Below are 17,764 nucleotides of genomic sequence, written 5' to 3' on the forward strand. Positions count from 1 at the left end.
AGATCAAATTTAATTTGGATATGTTTATATAGTTAATAGTGTTTATTGAGTGTCTACTGTAATTCAGGTTCTATTCTAGGTGCTAATTATAGACTAGAGAATAAAAGCAGGCAGAAATATTCTGTTCCAAAAGAGTTTATATTCTGGGGCAGACATGGACACTATACAAATAAACTAGTTAATACATAATGGAATATCAGGTAGTAAAAGAGTTATTAGTGTATACGTAGAAGTAGGATTGCTGGATCATATTTGTAATTCTATCTTAAATTTTTTGAGGCACCTCCACAGCATCCGTTAGTTGCCACACAATTCTATACACCCACCAACAGTGTGTAAGGGTTCAGATTTCTCCACATGCTCACCAGCACTTCTCCTTTAGGTTTGTTGGGGGCTTTTTTGATAACAGTCATCATAACGGATATGATGTGATACCTCATTGTGGTTTTGATCCACATTTCCCTGGTATCAAGGGAATATCTGTAGCCCCTTGTTTATTGAGGCACTATTCACACTAGCTAAGAATAAATACACCCCAAATGACCATCGATAAATGAATGAGTAAAGAAAATGTGGTAAACACATACAATGAAGTATTATTCAGCCTTAAGAGAGAAAGAAATCCTACATTTCAACAACATGGACGAACCTTGGGGACATTAATGATGCTAAGTGAAATGCGCTAGTCATAAAAGAACAAATACTACATGATTCCACTTATTATGAAGCATCTAAAATAGTCAAATTCATAGAGCAGAAAATAGAACAGTGGTGCCAGGGGCCGGGCTGAGGGGGGATTTGGGGAATTGTTGCTCAATGGGTATAAAGTTTCAGTTATACAAGATGAACAAGTTCTAGAAATCTGCTGCACAACATAGTACCTATAGATAACAATACTGTATTGTACGCTTTAAAATATGTTGAGGATAATTCTCACTTTTAGTGTTTTTGCTCAACACAGGAAATTTTGAAATGGTGAATATGTTTAGTACCTTGATTATGATGATGGTATCATGGTGTATGCATATGTCCAAACTCATCAAAATGTGTACATTAAATATGTGTGATTTTTATATATCAATTATGCCTCAATAAACCTTTAAAACGTTATTAAAAAAATAAAGCAGAGTAAGAGGATAGAAAGTTTGAGAGTATCTGGGTTGATTACTTTTATGTGGAGTGATCAAGGAAACCATTTCTGATTAGTTGACATTAAATCAAAAGAGGCACCAGCATACAATGGAGTGAAAATAGCCTCTTCAACAAATGGTGTCGGGAGAACTGGACAGGGATGTGCAAAAAAATAAAACTAGACCACCAACTTACACCATACACCAGAATAAACTTGAAATGGATAAAAGACTTAAATATAAGCTGTGATACCATAAAAGTCCTAAAGGAAGATATAGGCAGTAAAATTTCAGATATCCCATGTAGCAATATTTTTGCTGATACATTTCCTAGAGCAAGGGAAATAAAGGAAAAAATAAACAAATGGGACTACTTCATATTAAAAAGCTTCTACACAGCTAAAGAAACCATCATCAAAATGAAAAAGGGAACTGACCATATGGGAGAACATATTTGCTAATGACACATTGGACAAGGGTTTAATCTCCAAAATAAATAAAGAACTCATATGATTCAATACCAGGAAGACACACAATCCAATTAAAAAATGGGCAAAGTACCTGAACAGACACTTGTCCAAGGAGAATGTGTAGATGGCTCATAGACATATGAAAAAATGCTCAATATCACTGGCTATCAAACAGATACACATTAAAACCACAATGAGATACCACCTCACACCAGTCAGAATGGCCATCATTAATAAATCAACAAACAACAAATGCTGGTGAGGATGTGGAGAAAGGGAAACCCTAGTGCACTGTTGGTGGGAATGCAGTGTTGATGTGGAAAACAGTATGGAATTTCCTCAAAAAAATTAAATATGGAACTGTCTTTTGACCCAGTGATTCCATTGCTAGGAATATACCCTAAGAAACCCAAAACACCAATTCAAAAGAACCTATGCACCCCTTTGTTCATGGCAGTGCTAAAACTATAGCCAAGTGTTGGAAACAGCCTAAGTGCCCATCAATACATGAGTGAATGAAAAAACTGTGGCACATTTACACAATGAGATACTACACAGCAGAAAGAAAGAGAAAGGAATTCCTACCCTTTGTGACAGCATGGATGGAACTAGAGAATATTATGCTAAGTGAAATAATCCAGTCAATGAAGGACAAATACCATATGATCTCACTTATAAGAGGAATCTAATGAACAAAATAAACTAATGAGCAAAACAAAACCAGAGACATGGGAAACAGGGCTTCCAAAGGAAAGGGAGGAGGGGAAGAATGGTGGATAGAAGGGGAAGAGATTAGTCAAAGAACGTATATGAATGATCCAGGGTGGGGATGGTCTATGGAAGTGGGGGATGGGATGGAAGGAGGAGGACAAAGGGGAAAAACTGGGACAACTATAATAGAATAAAAAACAAAAATCAAAATCAGAGACCCGAAGGAAGTGAGCAAGTGACAGAAACACTTGCGAGAGTGTTCCAGGCAAAGGGACCAGTGATTGCAAAGGCTCAGTTGAGGTGAGAGAACGCCTGGCATGCTAAGCCAGCCAGCAGATCTGTGTGGCTAGAGCCAGGAGGCTGGTGGAAGATGAAATCAGAGATATGATCAAGGGCCAAACTACAGCAAAACCTTGCAGACCATACATAGACCATGATTTTTAGTCTAAGTGTGATTGGAAGATGTTAAAAGTATTTTAAGCAAAAATAGAATCAGATCAGGTGCAGGATTTTAAAGGATGACTGGCAGCCAGGTGGAGGCCGGACCAAAGTGAGCAGGAATGGAATTACGAAGACCAGGAGCCTATTTCTGCAATGTCAAGCAGATAGGATGGTGATTTGCGCAGGGTGCAGTGTGTGTGGTGAGAAGTGGCAGGACTGGGGGCAGATATATTTTGAGGATAGAGCCAATAGGCTTACAGATGGAGTAGATGTGAAATGTGAGAGGAAGAAAGATGATCAGAATGATTCCACCGTTTTATCCTATTAGGGTGAATGATTGTCATCAACTCGGATGGTGAGCAACAACAACAAAAACAAACAAACAGACAAAAAAGTTGTTTGTTTTCTGTTAAGAGAGGAAATAAGATTTTGTTCCGGACATAAAATTTGAGATGCCTATTAAACATCCAGCAGTTGACTATTTTGTCTGGACTCTGGGAGTCAGTATAGTATGAACATGCTTTGGTTTTAGTGTTTCTGCCTTCCTACATAAAGGACAAATGTCAACAATAAGAGAGGCTGCAAAGTTTGAAATCAAAGTCCACAATCCTATCTCCACACCATTAGCGCTTTAGAAGACTACTAAGAAAGCCTTCTGGTCACCTGTTGCCCAAAGAGTTGATGATTTTGGTAGGATTTAAATCATCCAATACAGACTGGATTCTAAGACAGTAAGACAAGCTCCAAAGGCAGAGACTCAGCTACCTACCAGTCTGGTCCTCTAAATAGCCTCCAAATCTCCTACAGGATAAAGCCCAAGGAAAGTTCACTGGAATTATGTCCATTTGAACTCTGTCTCTAAAGAGACTTGGCTCAGCACTGGCACACTCTAGTTCCGGTCCTCTTCTTCTTCAGCCCATCTCCTGTACACACACAGCTCCCAGGCTCCAGATGTGCCAAATGCACCAAGTTTCCAATGCACTGTACTCTCTCATATGCTACTTTTCTGCTCATAACGTTCCTTTCCCATTTATCTGCCTGTCCAATTCTAAGCCTAGTCATTACTCCGTCATAATGCCTTCCTCAACACTATGGCTTTAGGTATCTGGTTCGCCCACCAGAATATGAGTTCTTTGAAGACAATAATTGTATCTTTTATTGTTATGCTTTCTAACATCTCACACATATAGGAGATACTTGATAAATGCCTGGGGAATGAACAGACGGAGTTATGGATGCCTATAAAACACTAGGAAAATTGGCTACTTAATTGGTACACTCCCCTCTTGGTATGCCTACTGACAATATCCTGAGAGTTCCAGAATGTCCTAAAGCATCTCTTGCAACCTAACCTCTTTTAAAGAACATGTTTCATGGCATGAAGTGCTATAAGCATAACCCAGCTAGGGCTGTCACAGACTCCAGAACTTGTTTCCCATCGGTTAAGGCAGAACTAGGTCATCCCAAGAAGATTTTTTCACAGCAAAATGGAAAAATTCACAATATTGAAACACTGAAAATGTCTATTTGAAAAGTGTATCTGCTTCTACTTTGCTTATGTGCTCCAGAGGAAGACAGAAACACATAAAATACCTGAAGCAAAAGTGAACATAATTTCAAAATAAAAAAGGTAAACAAGGGATGAGGTTGCAAACATAAAAGCACTAGCAATACCGAGCACTGGAAATTAAGGAAAACTGAGGAAATACAAAGTGCTACCGGAAGGCAAATGCATGTTGCAGGCAAGTTAACCAAAGACAAACGTGAAGATCAAAGAAGCCTTGCATAAGATAAACAGAAACCATCAGGATTATTATCACCTAAGGAACTGTGTCAAATGAAAATAAATTAACCTAATCTAATACCAAAAAGCAATAAAGATTATTTCCAATAATACTATTCAAGAATCAACCCAAAATGCAATGAAGTTTAAATAAAAGCCTCCTTTATTGCATCCAAGTAATGCAGTGGAAATGCAAAATGAATACCCTTTGGTAACTTAATATCTTGGAAAGTAGACTGAAACATAAAGAAAGCCCAAAATAATCACATAAGAAAATGAAAATATTCAGCAATCGAAGCAATATGGGGAAGTATCATGAGAAACATATAACTAAAACAATGATAAAAATGTCAAGGAGAAGGCTTTTATGTTAATGCTCATGAAAACCAAATGGGAATGATGAAAACATCAGACTTTTGCCTCAAGAAAATGAGCTGATAGTTTGACCCTTTGTGCTAACAATCAGAATTTTCTCTAGCTCAGAAGAAGGACCCTAAAACTATGACTCTCCTAATTGCTCAGCCATTTAATCCACCGAGGAAAACAGATTGCCTTTAGGACATAAACACACTTTCATACATAAAAGGTACAGAAAGAAAGTACAAGTTCATTTAAATTTATGGCACTTAGCCTAGGAAATAAAAAATACATTAGAAAGCTTCTTATTCTACATCCTTCCTGGTACAGATGTGGAATCTTAACCTAATAAGGTTAGGTGACCTCCTGTGAACAAAGATCAAGTCGTGAGAGAGCAAGGGCGAAGTTCCTGCACAGTGTGGTGTCCACTGCAGTGGGGCACTGCCACACACACCGCCCTGCAGCAGGAGGACAGCCCAGTTATTAAAGGACATCGCTCTGGGCCAAAACACATTTTATCATTAAAAAGTCCTAATCAAATTTCAAGAAGCCATTTCTAAATACTACAAACATCTTCTTTTTCTTCCTCTTACCACTAACATGTACTTTCCTAAAATTCTTTGCAGTTTCTAGAGTAGTATTTAAACAAATGTATCTGATTGACTGTTAGAGCTATAGACACTAAAGGTTTTCATCAAACAGCTGTCATGACCATAAACGTTTCGTACTTGTACACAGTCAATCAGCACCTCCTCACCAGGGCCCAGCATAGTACACATTTCATAGCAACTGATAGATAAGTCATGGATACAGCTCCTTTCCTTTCCCACCAGGAAAAAAAAATACACTGGGAATGTTTCCACTTCAGGTTTTTCAGCTATGCTTTCATGTTATTGAAACATCATCAAAACATCATCTAAACAAAAATGAATTTTCCTGAAAGCCTTACACAATAGAACGTTATTTAGAAAAAAATCATACTTAGATTTATATATGTATTTTAGTATTTAAAATATTAATTTATTGTACACCTAAAACTAATACAATGTTATATGTCAATTACATCTCAATTTTTTAAATGAGCTGAAAATAATTTAATTTGGCCATTTCCATTCATTTACCAAATATTTGCTGAGTGCTTATTCTAAGAGCTGGAAATAGATTAGTAAACAAATCAGCTAACATCCCTACTCCTGTGGGGCTTCATTCTAGCAAGAAAGAGGTCGATGGCATCAACTGCTAATGAAAAAAAAAAGCAAGATAAAGGGACAGATAGGACAGAAAGGGGTGCAATTTTGTCTCTAGTAGTTAAAGAGGGTCTCTCTGATAAAGTGACATCTGAGCAGCACTGTGTGGAAAATGGGGAGAAGCAGGCCAATATGTGGGGTGGAGGGTAGTATTCCAGGTAGAGGAACAGCAGTTGCAAAGCCCAGAGTGGGAGCTTTCTCGGGAGGTTTGAGTAAAGCAGGGAGACCAGAATGGCAGGAGTGAACAAGTACAGAGAATGGCAGGAAATGAGTTCAAGGTGGCATTCAGGGCCATATGGGATATGACTTTGTGGGTGATAGTGAGGATTTGGGTTATATTCAGAATGAAAGGTACGCAGAAGAGTGACATGATCCATTTATGTTTCAAAAAGATCCTTCTGTTTTTAATTTCTTGAGGAAACTCCATACTGTTTTCCACAGTGGCTGCAGCAATCTACATTCCCACCAATAGTACATGAGGGTTCCCTTTTCTCCACATCCTTGCCAACAGTTACTTGTTGGTTTTTCATAATAGCTGATCTGACAGGTGCGACATGGTATCTCATTGTGGTTTTGACTTGCATTTCTCTGATTGTTAGTGATGTTGAACATCTTTTCATATGCCTATTGGCCATCTGTATGTCTTCCACAGAAAAATGTCTATTCAGGTCCCCTGCTCATTTTTGAATCAGATTGTTTTTATATGTTGAGTTGTATGAGTTCTTCATGTATTTTATATATTAACCACCTTATTGAATGTGTCATTTGCAAATATCTCCTATTTAGAGTGTTGATTTTTTGTTTGTTGATGGGTTTCCTTTGGTGTACAAAAGATTTTTAATCTGATGTAGTCCCATTTGCCCTTGTCTGGGGAGACAGACCAAAAAAGATATTGCTAAGACCAGTGTCAAAGAGTTTACTGCCTATGTTTTCTTCTAGGAGTTTCACCATTTCTAGTCTTACATTTAAGTCTTTAAACCACTTTGAGTTAATTTTTGGGTATGGTGTAAGAGATACAAATTTCTAGTTCCATAATAAATAAGTCACAGGGATGTAAAGTACAACACAGGGCATGCAGTCAAGAGTATCGTAATAACCTTGCACCCTAACAGATGGTTACTAGACTTAGTGTGATAATCATTTTGTTAGACACAGTAATGTTGAAGAACTATATTATGCACCTAAAATTAATATAATGTTGTATATTAACTATATTTTAATAAAAATTAATTAAATAAATAAAATAGAAAGATCCTTCTGGCTACCAAACAGAGACAGACCGAGCAGAGGGTGGGCAGAATGAGGCAGCAAGAGCAGAAACAGGGAAACCAGACTGGAGGCAACTGTGATGATCCAAGGGGGAGGGCAGCAACTGACACAACGGAGTGACGCAGAGCTGGCCACAGGCAGTCAGGTTCTGGATATATATTTCTGGTGGAGTGGACAAGATTTGCACATTGGCTGGATGGGGGATGGCATGAAAAACAAGAGTGGAGGATGACTCTAAAGGGTCTGACTTCAGAGTCTGGAAAGTTCCCACTGAGCCTGAAAAAGTAGCAGTTGTGTGGGTGAAGGGCAAGAAAGGTGAGGAATGGGGAGATGGTTCGGGGCACATTAACTTTGATATGTCACTAATAATCTGAATACTGACATAAGCTGCCAATTGGTAGAACATGCTTTGCTTCAATTAAAATAAATGTAAATTAGGAGAATATTGCCATGTATCCTAATTTGAAAAGTCAAATTAACACAGTTATGCTGTGGGTATACCATCACTTGTATTTATAAGAAAACTTATTGATACATCTCTATTTTTGCTTCATAAGTCATACCTCAATTTCCAAAATAAGGAATGTCATAAAGATGGAGCATCTTGGCCTCATGACAAGAAGACTAAGAGTTACAAGCTTATAAATGTCTCCAGAGAGTCAACTTTTCTTACAAGGCATTATCTGAGCTCCTGGGATCTCCGCCTTCCTGCCCAAACCTCCCCTCTGTCACTTTCCAGGAAGTCTGGAATGTCCTTCACTTGAAAAGATGTAATTATTTCTTCTTAACTATATGTTACTCTTACTCAAATTCTAGTATAAATGCAAAAAATTTATGTATACCTTCCTTCAATGGAGACATTTTCTCATTCAGTTTGGCATAGTACAGGGTCCCCTCGCTCGAAATAATTAGGAAAAAAGAGTGGTGGCTTGAGAAAAGAAAGAGATCAACAACAGTGGGTTTTTCTAACACAACCTTGGAAGAAAGAAGAGAGTCAGAAACAACTGAACCTGGACTTGAATCTGCTGGTTCAGAGGGAGCTGAGACATCTGCAGGAGGGATCTCTGAATTCTCCTCTACATGGATTCATCCAAGACCTCATCATCGAGACTGCTGATGACTTCCACGCTTATCCCCAGTGCAGGCCTTTCCTCTGAACTCTGCCTCCTTGATGCCTCCATTTGAATGACACCATTTCAATGTTCTGTTCTCTGTACTATAAACATTTTCCTCCCGACGGCCCCTTAGCCTACTTAACTTCCATTCAGAATTCGTATCTCAGCTCAAATCTTCTTCCTTGGGAAAGGCTTCCCTGCCATCAGGACCAGATGGAATTCCCCTGTAATACATCTTGTCATTCCCTGGTCCTCCTCTTACTCTCTTTATAATTACACAGTACTTGGGAAAGTATCTGCTTAATGGCAGGGTGCCCCACCAGTCCCTAAGCCCCTTAGAGCATATGCATGCCTCTTCCACTCTGTGCTGTGTGTGTTGACAGATTCAAGCTCTGGGCTGGTGTACAAAAGCACTCAATAAGTGAGTGGACACTGCATTGGTGTGCACAGACAAAAGAGAAAGGGTGACTAGTGAAGCGAAGACTCTAGGGTACATTTTAGTTGGGAGAGACATCAACTCCAGTGTGCTGAACTGAAACAAAGTTAAATAAAGTTGATGGAGATGCGTTCTCATATTGGCTTTGGGTTTTATTTATCTCATCAAGCATCAACATTATTCTGTTCCTCCATAACCACAGAGCACACTGAAGGGAGGAATCATTAGCCCCAAGTCCCTCCCCTGCCACCCGCCAACTAGAAACAACTCAAGAAGTTACTGAACCAATTGTTAAAGAAGCAGACACAGAAAGGGGAGATCCCTCATGTCTACCTTCCCTTCAGCAGAGCAAAACTATTTTATAAATATTGTATCAGAACTACAGAGAAGGGATATCTTTTAAAACTTTCTACCAAGGTGGAATCTAAAAGATCAAACTCATAGCAACAGTAGAAAAGCGGTTGCTCGCAGCGGGTGAGGGGGAAGTGGACGACAATAGGTAAAAGGATACACACCTTCAGCTACGATGGACGAATAAGGCCTGAAGATCTAGTGTGTGACACCGTGACCACACCGTATAACTGAAGTCTGTTGCGAGTAGAAAGTAATGTCCTCACCGAAATAAAAATAAATCTTTAATAATAACCTTATCAGCAGCTAGTTTAACATCCAGAACACTTTTCAACTAAAAATTTTAGATCTAATCCACCAGCTTGGATGCAGAAAAAAGGAGAAGGTAGAGGACAAGGGTAGGTATATAAAATATAGAGAACATTTTTAACAAACAACAGTATTTTCCATTTAAAAACAAAAGCCTCATATCCCAAGTATCATACTCAACTTCTTCCTGGCAAGATCTAACTCTAACTGCAAATGTATATAAATATTCAAACACACACATATTTCATAGCAACCACTTAGCCACTCAAATGTAGTAACTATAAGAATGGTTTTTCTTAATGGAAATCAGATACAAACTGCAGAACTCAAGTTTCCATTCTGGCTGTGTATATCCATTACATACAAATCCTGTAAAGCAGACTCATGAAGCAGATCCCAAAACCCTTTTGTTGTTAAAGATACATTTGCTGTGATAATAGTGAAGTAAGATGGGAAAAACGAACATGCAAAAATGCAAATTAGTAGTTAAGAAAAAAAGGACTCAAAACAAAAAACTTTCAAATACACCCAGGCTAAATGCTTATGCAAAGGTAAAGAATGTGTTAAAAACACACTTGTGACACATTTTTTAAAAATGAATTAATTTTCTTTAAGAATGATTAATGTTCGATACCTCCTTCATCAGATGGCCTTGTTACCTCACTGCAGCACGAAAAGCTAGGGTAAATCTCGGATAGCTCTGACTTGTCATCTCCCAGAACTGTACCAAAAGTACTGCTCGAGTGAGACCGAGACCGCTGTCTCATATAGTGACTTGCCTTTTCTATATTGGAGGGAAAATATTCATACTTGTGATCAAGTGAATTGAAAAAGATAGGAAACAAAAAATCACTTAAAAGTTTAACAAGAAGGAAAAACAAGGCCTTATTAAATAATGATCCAAAAGCTGAGTATTATAAATTGTAATCACCTACTCTCAAACTTTAGCATACGCTGTAACAATGTATGCTATATACCTGACTTAATGATCACCACACTCATTTTGAATCTAGCTTAAAAGAGATATGGAGATAGAAAATTGAGAATTAAGAAAACATTAGCAAACTAATAAATTCCTATCAAACATAATGACTGGTTACAAATAATTGTTTTCAAGTGTTACCAACATCCAATATTTGTTGTCTTTTCTTTATTTTTAGAAGTTTAAATGACTATTTGGCTGACTATGTGGATCAAATTGACTTAAAAATTAGAATCCCCCTTTTGCTTTGGGCCTTCAATTTTATTAATGTCAACAATAAAATCTAAAGTAGAAATCAGAGGGCAGGACAAGAACTAAATGATATTATGTCTATTTTTACTGTTTAAAATAACTGCATAGTTGTCAAAACTTTGGTTTGCTGAACACAGTATGAAAGTCTGAAATGTCAAACCATGTTATCACTGTACCTAAATATCCAAGCCATTCAGTTTTCACTTTTAATTATAAATACGCAGTCTAAATTAAAAGTCAAACTTCCTATGAAAACTACAAATTTTACATTATATTAAAACTCAAGTAAATTTTAGGAATACTTGAAAGTTCACTTTAAGACACTTATGATGCTATATAGGTAAGTTCCCAACAGATCTATAGATAATTCTTTAACTCTGCCTTTAAAAGGTTGTAACAGTGTTTTTCATGAAACAAATCTTTTTTTATATCTTGGAAGTTTAGTGCAATCCAAACAACTGCATTTGAAAGCAAACGTAACTAAATTCTAAAGGCCCCTTTAAATGAATCTAGAACAAATTTCACTATACTAAAAAGCTCTTTTCAAGTTTTGTTCTCATAAATAATTAACGGTATTTTAAAGCAGCCTAGCACTTTTTTGGTTTTTCAAATCCTCAACTTTAAAATTTAATTACACAGTTGGCACAATGAACCTCTATAGCTCAGAGGAGCTGCACTTTCAGGACAAAACCACATAAATGGGGAGGAACTCAAAATGCAAAAGTACCAGAGAGCATATGTAGACTTCTAGACTGAATATTGTCTTCTAGGGGGTCAATGTCGAAGATAGAGCCAGGATCTGTGCGCCAAACTTTGAGGTCTTTTACCGAAAGGAAAAACATCAACAAATCAGGAATGAATTTAAGAAGTCAGCACCAAAGTGAGTCAAGAGAAAATCGTGAAAGTGACAGCTGTAAAGAGCAAACAGGTAATAAGCAAACGAACTGCAGTGCAGACATCGAAGAGACCGAAGAAAATTTATATTGTTGAGAAAACGTTATGATCCAATTTCAGCTGCCCTGTTTGTTCTCCACTGACCTTCCACGTGAGTCATCACCCAGCACACGAGCACACCAGCCCTCTCTGTGCAGCCTCCCCTGACCCCTCACCCTGGTCACTTGTGTTCTCCACACACTGAGACAGGCACAATATTTGATGAGAACATCTGAGTAATTCATGGGAAGTGTCTGATTTTTTCTAAGAAAACAAAACCAAAAATTCTCTACCTGTAACAGAAATACATTTTTTAAATGTAGGCAAGTAGCAGCCAGTTTTCATTCTGAGCCAGTGAGTATGAGCCAGCCCACGTAGATACATTTATCTGCAAAATGCAGTAAAGCAAGGCACCAGGCAAGGACCAATGAGGGACAGGAAGATGAACAAAGGAAAGCTTCCTGCTCTCAATGGACCACAGATTTAGTTCACTGCTATGGTCAATAATCAGAATGTGCAAGCCAATTTATTCTCCTATTTTAGTTGGAGGAAAAATCTAAATCTAATAACTTCTGGGTTTATCAGTCTCTTTCCATAATGGTTATCAGGTTCTAAAATGATCTATATAGTGCTGTACCAAGAGCAGGAAAATAGAAACCTATTCAAAGATATGTGGCAGAAATGGAGCTTTAGTGAAAACAACTGATTCGTGACCTGGAACTGGAGATCTCTTTGTCTGTCTTTAATTAATATTATGTAGTGCTTAGAAGGCACTATTGTTAGTTATAACATAACTCATTTAAGCCTCATAACATATTATAGTAGATACTATTACTATTCTCATTTTTTTAAATTCTCACCTGAGGACATACTATTGATTTTAGAGAAAGGGGAAGGGAGGGAGAAAGAGAGGGATAGAAACATCAATGTAAGAGAGAAACGTTAATTGGTTGTCTCTCATGCACCCTGACTGGGGACCAAACCTGCAGCTCAGGATGTGCTCTGGCCAGGAATCAGACCCAAGACCCTTCGGTTTATGGGATGACATTCCAACCAACTGAGCCACATGAGACAGGGCACTATTCCAATTTTATAGATGAGGAAACTGAGGCAAACAGAGACTGAGTTAGCTTAGCCAAGGTTACTCAACCAGTAAGTAGCAGACCCTTAAAAAAAATGCACAAATTGGCTTAGTCTGAATTATTCAGAAAATCTCTAAAATCTGTATTTCCGTGCCTGGCTCAGGAGCTCAGTGTTTCTTGAATGTAATATATTTTGTGGTTTCATAGGCAAGTCCTCAATGGAAAACAGTTTCCCCAAATTAGGAAAAATAAACTGACTTCTGGATTGCCCAGGAAGAAGTTAATAATTTTTACATATATATATCTTATATTTTTAAAAATCAGTAACTCCTATCTCAAAGGTAATGAGTACAGAATTCTGAGAGCTCAAAGTCTAGACAATCTCATGGTTTCTAGCAAGGATCTCACATTCACTCCTGGCTCCTGATCCAGGGTGGGGTCTGGTGTAAGCTGAGCAGCCCTCACTATTTCCAGTCTCATGGGACTCAGACTCTGAACTATCTCTTATTAGATGTTAATACAAAGCAAGGAAACCCTCTAATCTCTAATTCTGTGATAGTTTTGATGAAAACATCACAACTTATCATAACTTGGGAAGGTCAGGAAAGCTATCAACTACCTACAAATGTGTTTGAGGTCTCTCTTTGGAAAATACTTTCAGAGCCACTTAATAACCATAAGTAACTCAGTGCCCTTACTTCAGCACCCATTTCATGCTAAGGCATGAGCCTGGCAAATATATACTTCCCTCACTCATGTCATCTCTAAATGGCCTTCCATGAGATTTAAAAAACAAGATTTTAATTTGGGGCTAACACTGAGATTACTGAGAGCCATTGTGGCATGGCTACCAAAGATATTAGTTGAGCTATATAATTGGATTAGCTACAATAATTTAGAGGCTAATGACTCTGAAGAAGACAATGGTCATTTGGAAGTATGGGTTGTTGATATATATTGAAAAATTAATAACTTTCCTGTCCAGTCCAGTCCTAAGACTTCGTCTGATCCTTGCTGTCTCAGCCACTTTTAAGCACTATGTTCCTAAGACTTCCCCTGGCTGAATAGAAGGAACAGCAGGAAAAGGAGGTTCTTTCCTCTCTGATATATGGGATTTTCAGACAGCTCTCGACTGTCCCGGTTTAGAGAAAATATTTTTTTTAAATATAAGCTATTCATATTATGGAATACCATCAGAATCTCTCTGGGATGTCTATTTGTAGTAAAAGGACCTAAACGGGATTATTTCTGTTATTTCTGTCACCCATGCAGATGATGTCTGCAAGTAAAATATATTGATCAAATACATAAAATAAAATAAAAACAAAATAACTGTTCAACCCTTGTTATCACCCATGTCTGATATTTAAGCTGCTTCTTTGCTTAACAAGCAGAAACATCCTGTTAAGACCAGAAAGTTATGAGAGACAGGGATGTCCAGTTACAGAAAGGACTGAAACTTTACCTGGCAAATGCCATGGACCCCATTCAACAGGGCACAACAGTAACATGCTGGTCCGTTTTCATTTGGGCACCACATCAAACATTGGAGGAGTAGTCTGACAAAGGAGGAGGCTAATTCTAAAGCTCAGGCAAGCAGGACCTGCCAGGAAGGACCATCTACTTACCAACAATGATTCCGGGCCTCCTGTCCATCTCCACAATGTGAGGATGGACACCTTTGTAAGCAGCATCGCTGACGACCTGGGTGTTCTTCCTCACTCGTTCTGTCACAGGGTCATCCACAACAGGAGTAAAGCCCCTGCCCTTTGTCTTTTCAAAATCTTCATGATATTTTACCTGAAAAAAAGGAAAAGCAATATTAACTCAAACTGAAATTCTCGATTACATAGCTCACAAAATTTTGATTTAACAACAGCTGTCACTGCATCTTCTCTATCTGAATTATTTTCTGCATATACATATCTTTTCCATTCCAAAATTAATGTCTGAAACTTCAGCTTCCTGGCATCAGAAATCAAGTGGTGATATATTGTTCTATCATTATTATGGTTAGCAGCTCTTTTAAATTATATATAAATCTGAATATCAGTAAGACTTTTTGAGATACACACACACACACACATGCACACACACATATACACAATCCTAGTTCCTCTTTAAAATGTTCTTAGGTAGAAATTAATTTCCTATTTCTTATCTTTTAATATGCAATAAAATAATCAGCCATTTCCACATAGTTATTCAAGAAAACAGTATGTAAAATTAGATTAAGAGTTACAAAAATGTATATACACTTCCAAACATACACTTTCCAGATTCTAGAATTGGATTAGGATGATGGTTGTTCAACTCTGTGAATTATATAAATCACTGAATTGTATAGTTTAAGTGGGTGAGTTTTATGGTATATAAATTACATCTTCTTTGTAACATGCAAACACACTGAACTCTGTCTTGAAATTAATTGGAAATAAGTCCAGCCAAGTATCTTTCATAAAATGCATTAATGGTAGTCATGTTAAAAATAAAAACACACCCAAAAGAGTCACCAAGAAAAATTATTTTATTAGGCAATATATCCATTACATTTCAGTGTGATTAAAGTGTCTCCCCCAAAAGACAGGCTCATCTGTATTTCCATGCTCTGCTAGTTATCCAGATTAATGGTGAACTGTTGCCGTCAGTATACTGGGTGGTGCCATTCCTTAGTACATTTTAACTGTAAGAAGAAGGATCTGGTTGTACCCTACCATTGAAATAAGATTTTGTGCTTCTTTGACATGCCTCAGGCCAGGTGTATCTAAAATCAAACTTGGTCTACCTTTCATCTGCTTATGGTCCTGGGTATATTTTACCTGCAAAGTAAGTAGTTGAACATACTTAATAAGACCATTATAATTTTAAAAATTCATAAGTTTTTCAAGTTTTCCGAGTAAGTAAAATATGTACAACATATTCTAAATTATTCCCCCAGGTAACTTGTTCAGTGAATTACATTTTATTCTAGAGTAACAATCTAAAATTTTACTCTCAAAGGTCTCTTTTTAAAACTATAGCAAAAATGGCCTAAATCGCTCTATCAGCTGAAAACAAATGTGTGAATGAACAATTTCGACTAACAATGCAGTCAGTAAAAGTGGTTATCATACTTAAATTGAACAGGGAAAACCCAAACTAAATGGAACCTAAATTTACTTTTCTATTCTCTATTTTCCCATTTCCACCATAATACTGTTGAAGAGTGCATACCAAGCTTCCCTCCATTTTGTTTTATTTCTCCCTCCGTACAGGATAAGAGACAATGAAAAACAAATCTAGTTTCCTTCTAAGCAAGCACAACTTAAAAGTAATTTATGTTGAATTCAGTCAGTATCTCTGGACAGAAGTGCCACCGGAAAGGTATAAATTCTAAAACCTCAATGCCAATCCCCAGGTCCAGTCCTCTTCTTGACAGCTGTCCACTGGAACACTACGGTTTGTGAAGCTGATCATACAGGAGACAATTACTGCAGACCTGAGGGCATAAGTGCGACTCAGTACTGAAACCCTGTCACTCAGTAAGAGAAAGAACACTATACTAATGTGCACCATGGGACCTTAATGAATAACTAATTTCTGTATTAAATGTATATAAAATTTTTTCCCTGTAAGTCCTTACTTTGGAGTAATGATTCATTTCTTATTTTGTTTTGCAGAGAGTACTTACCAATCCACATGGAATGGAATACATCTGTAAAATGATAATTATTTAACCCATACATCAATGACTTGACCACTTTCAAAGACACTGGCTACAATACATAATCATTGTTCAAGTGAACATAATACAGTTTAAAACCAAACATTAAATGTAACTATTGGTCACATCTGGAAATATCAACAGAGGTTTGCAAGAAAATGTAAAGTTAAGCATTGGCACTTTGGAAATCATCTAAAATAACACATGTGCTTATCACATATATCCCCAATGTTTCTTAAAAGTATATTTTGTTTTCACAAGCAAAAAACAGGACTGTATGTAAATAATATATGACTGTATGTAAATAATATATGGCACATTCTTTGTGATAGTCCAAAATAAGTAAAACCACTTGCCGAACTGATATTCTCTTGGTTCCTCTTTACTCTTTCCATTTCGGGTGTTACACTTAAAGCCGTAGCTCTTCCCAGCTGACCTTTGTAATAAACCTATCATTTCAGAGAACAAAAAAAAATGTGTATTGTAAATCAATTCAACTAAATAAAAGTCTCATAGTACTTACTTTAAAGAACTAGCCAAGAAAACTAGGAAAAATAGGATGCTATCAGAGGTCTAGTCATATTTTAAATGCCTGCATCTTAAATCAATCTATTTTAATTCATTTCATAGCAGTGAATCCCTGTGAATGTATTCAAATATATGGGCATACTGTAAGTAAAACTGTAACAAGCATTTCATCACAAAGGACTATAATACATGTCTTCATGGATACTATTACTTAGAGGTTCCTCCACCCATATAGAACGGTACTGTATGGTTGTGGTTTCTTAGTAATTAACTGTTGCTGAACTTTTAAATGGTTATCTTTAAATAGGTGACATGGTCATGCATAAAAAGGCCAGCCTTCTTCCCACTACTCTGTTCCTTCTTCTCAATGACCATGTTCCTTTTTGAGAGTAATGGAGTCACATCAAGCATGACTCTAAATATATCAGGAAAAGATGAGCATCTACTTTTCCAAAATATAGTTGTTAGGCAAAGTGTCAAACAATAAACTGCCTTTGCGATATAATCTGGTCAGATAACTTAAAGGTTTAAAGAATATAAGGTTTCTTTGAACCTAATAGATTTCCAAATTTCCTCCTCGGAAGAACCCTATCTATATGTTAATGGCTTCAGAAAAGGATTCTCTCAGTGAATTATGTTCACAGATTGCATAAACAGAAGGAAGT

General features: G+C 37.2%; 1 protein-coding gene across 6 annotated transcripts in view; it reads right to left on the reverse strand.

Moving 5' to 3' along the window:
* The window catches only part of NEBL (nebulette), a 354,758-nt gene that overhangs the window by 16,039 nt on the left and 320,955 nt on the right, over nt 1-17,764 (reverse strand). For 3 of the 6 annotated variants that reach the window (XM_090266578.1, XM_090266577.1, XM_090266576.1), the window contains 5 exons: nt 16,928-17,020; nt 15,583-15,687; nt 14,497-14,668; nt 11,581-11,673; nt 10,254-10,403 (listed from right to left, as the gene is read on the reverse strand). In XM_090266578.1, coding sequence (XP_090122704.1) covers nt 10,254-10,403; nt 11,581-11,673; nt 14,497-14,668; nt 15,583-15,687; nt 16,928-17,020 — 613 coding nt within the window. The remainder of the gene's footprint in view (nt 1-10,253; nt 10,404-11,580; nt 11,674-14,496; nt 14,669-15,582; nt 15,688-16,927; nt 17,021-17,764) is intronic. The other 3 variants (XM_090266580.1, XM_090266579.1, XM_090266581.1) reach the window with 3 other exon arrangements.

The sequence above is a fragment of the Furipterus horrens genome, unplaced genomic scaffold, assembly GCF_987537825.1.
Source record: "Furipterus horrens unplaced genomic scaffold, mFurHor1.1.pri manual_scaffold_2, whole genome shotgun sequence".
NCBI classification, from domain to species: Eukaryota; Metazoa; Chordata; class Mammalia; order Chiroptera; family Furipteridae; genus Furipterus; species Furipterus horrens.